The sequence below is a fragment of the Antrostomus carolinensis genome, unplaced genomic scaffold (assembly GCF_000700745.2).
Source record: "Antrostomus carolinensis isolate BGI_N321 unplaced genomic scaffold, ASM70074v2 scaffold24467, whole genome shotgun sequence".
Lineage (NCBI taxonomy): Eukaryota > Metazoa > Chordata > Aves > Caprimulgiformes > Caprimulgidae > Antrostomus > Antrostomus carolinensis.
In genome coordinates this window covers 39448-47010 of record NW_010329834.1, presented here as the reverse complement: position 1 = coordinate 47010, position 7563 = coordinate 39448, and the positions used below count along the sequence as shown (strand labels likewise).

Sequence of the window (7563 nt, the reverse complement as noted above, 5' to 3'; positions counted from 1 at the left end):
AAGACTGTGCACAGAGGTATGAGAAAGAAGACCAAAGCCAAGGCCTCCAGGCCCTACGCTAGATCACTGACCACTGGACTGAACATTTTATCATGGTAAATCTAGGGGATCCACAAAACCATTAGCTGCATTCAGGTATTCTAAGTTGCTAAAGACTCTCAAGATGGGAAATGCAGCTTCTTGACTAATTGTAGAGTTTGTACCATCTGAACTACAACTATAACTTGTACCTGAAAAATTTGAGAGCCAGTTGCTCCTTTTATTTGTCTATATAGACACTGTGGTTTGCTTGCTTAGGCTGCTACTTTAGGAATAGTACAAAATACCTTAGATTTCTTTTTTTCATATTGTAATTTATATTACAGAGTCATAGAGGTAGCTATGTCCACCTGGTAATGACACAGTCACTGTTCAAAAGTGTTTGTTTAAAATGGACCACATTAAAATGTGGAAAACAGAATGTCCATTTTCACACACAGGGAAGTGCAGGACAGAGAGGTTACCCAAGTATTTCAGTACTGGACACCCAATGACAATAGAATTGAGCCTTACCTTGGTTCAGGCCCAGATCTGAGTACCAAGTAAACTTCCTCTGTAGTTTACCTGAGAGCATCATCTGTGCTAAGAAACTCTTCAAAACAAATGAGTATTATGGATAAGATTGTTCTGATTTGTGTAGGCAGTCTGGCTTTTAAGACAGAGCTTTCTGACTTTGATAGTTCTCTTCAAATACTAATGTTCTGGAGATTTCTAAATTTTGAGATTACTCTGCTATTTCCTTTTCATCAGGGAGTGGGAATCATTTCAATTTAGAGTCACAAAGACTTCAAGGGGATGTGAGCTTTTCTTTGCAGAAGGGTGTCATTTGAACCCATGTTTGTGTAAAGGATGTATATACAAAAAGACATCTCTGATAAAATTTTAGGCAAGTGCTTTTGCTGACAGATTTTGGAAGCATGGCTTACTTCTGGAAAATGGAAATTCTGTTTAACTGTAGCTTTATGTAGGAATAAAATGATGACTCTTAAGCATCTTAATCTAATTTTAAGTTGATAGCTGTTTAAGGGCAGGTGAGGGTTATTCTGTTGGTTTATAATTACTTGTAGCAAAATACTTAGCATCTTCCATGCTTTCAGGATGACTGTCAGTATATAAGTACAAATTGACAAGGATATGCAGTAAGCTTTGTATTTCATCCATGGCTGCAAGTTACTCTCTGATAAATGTAAATGTAAGTGTTGTCGATCTGTCATTACAGGCGTACACCTGTCTTCAGGAATGGCTTCATAACTATGTAATTTAAAACTTGAAGTGTGAGAGCGAGCCAGTTCTACAAATAAGTCAAAGAAGCTGGGGGCATTAAACAGCAAGATGAATGCATCTGGAGGAAGTTGTGGGAGCCCTAGTTCTGCAGAACCTACGGGAGATTTCTTCAAGGAATTGTGGTCCAAACTGAAAGAATGTCATGATAAAGAAGTACAAGGTAAATTGTTGAAAGTTTGGGTTCACAGAAGACTGTCCGTTACCACAGCAAAACTCTGAACCAGAGTACCACTCCATCTGCATGGAACAGATTTTAAATAGATTTTGAAATGTCTTAAGTTATGTGGAAAGTGGGACTGTATCATTACCAATGATCCTTACAGATGGACCACTTAAGCCAGGCTTACCAGGATTAGATACAAATTATCAACAAGTGTAAATGATTTGCTAGGTCAGAGAAGAAAAAGTAGCATAATGTTACCTGGGACCTGTGTTTGCTTAGGAAATATTTAAACGTTACTTTACTTTTTATGGATTATGATTCAAAGTTTTCAAATCAAGTTAGCCAGTGGGATTTTTTTTTTTTTTACTTTTGCCTTTCAGTTTAGTCATTTCAGATAAACCAAAATAGTTTGTTTTGTTTATTTCTTCCAACTTGTGCAAAATACCACTGCAAATTAGTGTTACTGAAGTGAAAAGTGTTTCTTCAGTTTTTAGTGTTCTAAATTCTTTCAACAAAATTTATAATTCTTTTGCTTATTCTTGCATTATATTTTGTGACCTGTGATAGCAATTTTACTATGGATTGACTGTTAGCATCTGTTCATTCTTCAGTAGTGCAGGAAATTAATAATAACGCTCAAAGTAAAGATGAATTATTGCACCATGTGTTTAGATTCTTATTATAATATTGTTTTACAAGTAGTATTCATAAAATGTTTTGATAAAAATACTTCATAAGTAGTTAAGATTTTGTTCTGCTAATCCTAAAACACAAGATCCACCCCAGAACAGTATTTGACTGAATCCTCCATCAGGCATATCCTTATGCTTGATATAGTGTTTGTATTAGGCTGGAATAAAAGCATGTGAGTTTTTGTGATTAAGAGCTTTAGTCGTGCAAGTGGATCTTTGTAGCCTGACCATTCCAGTGGCCTTCATTGTTTCCACCAGCCTCAAAACAGTTCCAGGTCTGCCCATTTAGATCCAGTTATCACTTCTTAATTTCAAAAACTGTGGAGAATTGTTTTATCATGTGTAGATGTTTCATACCTCCCACTGAAAGTCTTGACTCAACCATTTGCAACACTGGGCCTTGACACTTTGTGTTAGTAATTGAAAAAAAAAAAAACCCAACAAACCATCCCCAAGCAAAAAAACTTCTATCAGTTTGGCAACTGAAAGGAAAGATGTACCAGATAATAGCATTTTGTTACATCAAAAAAGGTATGTGGAACCATATGAAATATAATTTTATGTTGTGTCCCAAAACACAAAAAATCTTTTTCTTTTCTTTTTTTTTTTTTAATGACTTTGTATTTTTTCTCCTTTTTTTTTTTCTTTTTTTTTTTTTAAAATTCTTGATGGTTCTTTTTGGAGTGGGTGTGATGTCAACTGCAGATAAATGCGGAAGTACTGACAGAATGGGATCTGGCAATCTGTGGCATGTCTGAACAACAAAAACTGAACAAATAAAAAGCTCTAATGTAGAGGGTAATGTTAAATGACCCCTTCTCTAGTTTCTTGGGATGTGCAGCACGTGACTTTAAAGTTTTGGTTTTCTTTATGCAAGTGAAGATACTCTTCAGAATGCACGCTGGGTGGGGCCGGGTAATTTTGCCACCAGGCAGTCTTTTTCATGCCTAGCCCTTTGTCAGTATGTCCCGCACCGTGTTAGGTAAAATTAGGTCTTCCGTGATAACATCAAAGACATGCCTGAAGGATAGTTAATTTTTTCAAAAGGTGGGGATCCTCTTATAGAAAATGGTACTGGAAGATATTTTAGAAACATCAAACACAGGCTTGCCTGGACTTTGCTTGTTTCTGAAGTCTATAAATAAGAATTAAAATTGACTCATGAGTTTCCAATCTAAATGTCAGCAAAAAAATTATTTTAGAGATGGTGGAAGGCGGATTAAGGGAAAGGCAGGAGTTGGAGAACAGGCCCTTTGCATGGACAGCGCACCATGTACTGAACACTGTAATGGTGGAATCCTTATTTATTACAAATCCTTGACTCCATTATGACACATGAGCTTGAAAGGGTCAGTCATATTATGCAAGTTCTAATGTTTATATACCTATAGAATATAGACGAGAGAATACTTCAAACTCATACAGTTTGAAATGGATTTTATTGAAATTTTATATTGTAAAAGGTGTATTTTTCCACCATGTTAGCTAAACAACCCCAGCTTTCTTATTCTTTTAAACTGTGGACTTGCAAAAAATTACAAATTTTGTCCCTGTTCAGACGAAATAGCTATTAATTTCTCTCAAATTCGTTATGTGACAATGGGTAGGACTCCTACAACCCAGTTTCCAAAAATGTTTGGCATGGTCAATGTCAGTTGACTTTTCATGGAATTCAGAAGTGCTCAGAAACTCAGAATAATGGTCATTAAAACTATATTTACTGTTATTTCCTGTGTGTAGAATGTGTGGGATATGTGCATAGCGCTCACAAATTAGGAATGAATTTAATAATGCTGTTTATAAAGTGACTGGTTTCTGCAGGTGTTAATACCTGCATCTATCTCAACATAATTATATGGATACTTGCTGCATGTGAGTCTTGTCAACGTGGTTCCTGAGCATGAATTAAAGTCTAAAGCTCTATACTAAGAAGAAACTTATTTCAGCATAGAAATGTGAGGAGAGTTTTGTGTACAAGGAGTAGCCTAGGGTTTTTTCAATTATTCCTTACCTCTGAAAAGCAGAAGATATCAACAGGGAAAAAACTGTAGTCACAGATGCAGAGAAAATTATAAAGAAAGCAATCTCAGTGATAGATTGCTGTAGGAAAGGAAATGGCTGAAAGTTCCTCAGAAATAAATAATTAGGGAAAACAGGGCTGGAAGGGATTTTAGGAGGTCATCTAGTCCATCTCTATACCCTGAAGGTAGGATTATGTCTGTGTCATTGCTGACAGAAGCTTGTCCAACCCGTTCCGAGGAAACTTTAGCGACAAAGATGCCTGAGTCTTCCCAGGCACTGTCAATTTTTAAAAAGTTGATTTAATGCATTTGAAAATTAATCAGAACATACATTTTCATAGACATTAATTGAAATATTACAGGTACATAGTCTAATCAAGTTGCAAGTTTCATAAAATACTGCTGTGTTTTTAATTAATCTGTCTCATGATAGTTTAAAAAAAGTCTCCATCACTTTAATGGGGACAGTGTGATTTACTAAAGCACTTAGGAGCTTTAGGTACTGTAGATTTATATAGCCTGCAGCTTGTCTATTCCATTGAAATATTGTGTGAAAGATAAAATTGAATTTGGAATGTACATAGTGTAGTTCCACATAAGTTTATACGCTCACTAGAGGTGTTAAATAAGGAAATATGAAAAAGCAAAGCTTTTTAAATAGTATGCTTAAAACCTCCCAGTGCTCTGGAAAAGCAAAAGGAAGAGATTACACCCAATGTAGTAATTCAATGCTCTTGGATAAATGTAACGAACTGGTTTCCTGCCTTCTCATTGCAGTCATTTGAAATAAGAATAAATGCAACCTTTAAGTGACTAGTTTGGTTCCTCCTGAATTCAGGTGAGAGGGGAGATAGTGTTACCTGTAGCACAGTACTGGGCCTTTGGAGCGCTGCCTCTTCAATTTGTGGCTCAGGTTGCCAATGTTACAGTCCTAAATACTTGCTGAACAGACTACCTGTTCATACAGGAGATGCATTGTTGTGCAGCTTCATTCCTTCCGATGGGCGTGGAGCAGCATTAAAGCACCCTTTATAGGGGTTCTAATTGCAGATGCCTAATTGACTTGATGAATAGCAGCTACTTAAAAAAAATAAACCCTCTTTCTATGCTGATCTGCATGATAGAACATAACATCTCACAGGTGTTGAACACTTAGAGATAAAATAAATCTTGCTATATTTCTTAAGAACTTTTTTTTTAAAGTAGTCTTTGTGCATTTTTAGCTCATTGTCTCATGGGCATCTTGTAGCAGTCTGTGGCATGGGTTCACTGAGGCTCTGGCTGGCATGAGTGTTACTTTGTAAGTGGCCTGAAGAGTAAACTTTCTCAAGTAAGTAGTTTTCCCCCTTGAGCTGTTCCCCATTGAGAATGGTAGGGGAGAGAAATAAGAAGTCCTTAACTTGCATTTTCTATAATGAGATGTAGTATCAGGTATGTGTTTTGGTTTAAATTCAAAATTGTCAGAAGTTTTCTTAAAAGTGTTCTGGTTCCATAAGTTTATCACATTATCCTAAATGACTAATGCTTTTGCAAGAAAGCTCACAAGACACCTCATATTCAAACTGAAGCTGCTCACAACTTTTCATAGTTTGAAGAAAATATGACATTAGGAAAAAATTATGTTACGTTCCTTTCTGGTGTCATACCAAAATTTCTATTGGATTTGTATTTAAGACAATGTTAAACTGTTGCAGTCTGATTATTTCTGACCATTTATTTAGAAGAGGAGTGGCCAGCTGTGTGGGGGTATTAACACATAAATTTCCATAGCACTACACCCCACTTGTTAAGCTCTTCTGTACTTAAAGCACCTTTATCTTCCTGCCCCTGTGCACACCCAAAGCCTTGCAAGCAGATTGGCTGATGCTGTCTAGCCCCAGGGCTGTCAGCTGGCCGCTCCTGCCAAGAGCATCAGTTGTATTTGCAAACCTTTTTACTTCTGCACAGAACATAAATTTAGGAGTGCGTGGGCCTTAGTGGGATAATGGCCACAGATGAAATACCATTCCTCATTTCACCTCAAGATGTTCCAAAGAAGCTTTTGCTGCAAGGGTCTGGTAGCACACCTCCAACAGAGTATGTTGTGCTTTAAAATCTCGAATCGTGTATTTTTAATGTTTCCTTTATGCGTATACATTGTAATGTGTTTTTCAGCAGTGGTTGGATGTTACATGTCAAGTGTAGTATTATGCATTTATGTGCACACAGAATGTATTTTGTGCTACTTACATAGGCGTAGTCAGTGAAAATATATTGACAGTGCTTGGTATTCATGTGTGGGCTTTTTTACAAAGGTGTTTTTTATACCTGTTTAAGTGGGAATCTGCGTGTTTCTTTGGGAAGTCCCTATATTCTAAAGTTCATAATAGCTATCTTTGTTTCCAAGATCCTGTAGAACATACGTAGGAAGTCCAGAGTGTGCCATTTTCTCTCCAAATTAGTGACACACTTTCTTTTTTTTTTTTCAGATCTCATTGGCAAAAACAGAGTTAGTTTGTTTCCCTCATTTTTTTTAAATCAGAATTCTATAACATGTATTTTCTTTTTTCCACTTTTCAGGCTTACAGCTGAAAATATCTAAGTTGAAAAAGGAAAGATGCTTGTAAGTACTCATTCTAATGATCTAATTTATTAAAAGAGAGTCTGAGTACCATTAATGAGCTGTAATTCTCATAAGATCAATTGAGGTTTCTTGGATTCTTCCTTCAGATGTGTACAAAACTGGTCACTTCAGTAATTCAGCTGAAGTCATCTAGCGACATATGTAACTCTTCATAGGGTGTGTAACCTGAACACTAGATTTGCCTTCCTGGAGCAAATGACTTGTAAAGTTTTCTTGGGTACAGTATTTCTAGGATGCCTATCAAGATGTTGACATTTCTAATACAAAAGTTAATTAGGGAGGCATTTTAAGATTGAGGTCAAGTCTGTAAAGGAGAAGTAAGTGACAAGACAAGGAGCCAACTTTTTTTAGAAATTTTTTTTTTGCTACATTAGTATTAGGTGTTGTGCCTTAACTCAGTTTTCAGCCATTTAGTAAAGTTTCTTGTAATAATCTTGCTAATTTTCACTCAACTGTTATACTTTAAGACATATATAACTTGTTTTGCAGTCACACATTTAGTACTAATTTTTAGTTCTGTTCATTAGAAGCTATTTGGGGAAAAAATCTAAATTACAAGATTTACACGTACAGTAGAATCGCAATATATATTTACAGCATTAAATCAGCTTTTATTTTCATTCTGCTGACTAAAGCCACATTTAATTAAATGATAAGAGATATGCTAATGTTATTCTTTATTTAAATTTTTTACTACAGGTTTAATTACATTAATATTATGTTAATCTTACATATGAGCTG

The 7563-nt window shown here is 35.8% G+C and overlaps 1 protein-coding gene across 1 annotated transcript in view; it reads left to right on the top strand.

Annotated features, from left to right (window-relative positions):
* Positions 1–1255: 1255 nt before the first annotated feature.
* Positions 1256–7563, top strand: part of RBBP8 (RB binding protein 8, endonuclease) — a 34009-nt gene continuing 27701 nt past the window's right edge. Inside the window, exons 1-2 of the mRNA XM_010172732.1 lie at positions 1256–1483; positions 6759–6801. Coding sequence (XP_010171034.1) covers positions 1372–1483; positions 6759–6801 — 155 coding nt within the window. The 5' untranslated portion in view covers positions 1256–1371. The remainder of the gene's footprint in view (positions 1484–6758; positions 6802–7563) is intronic.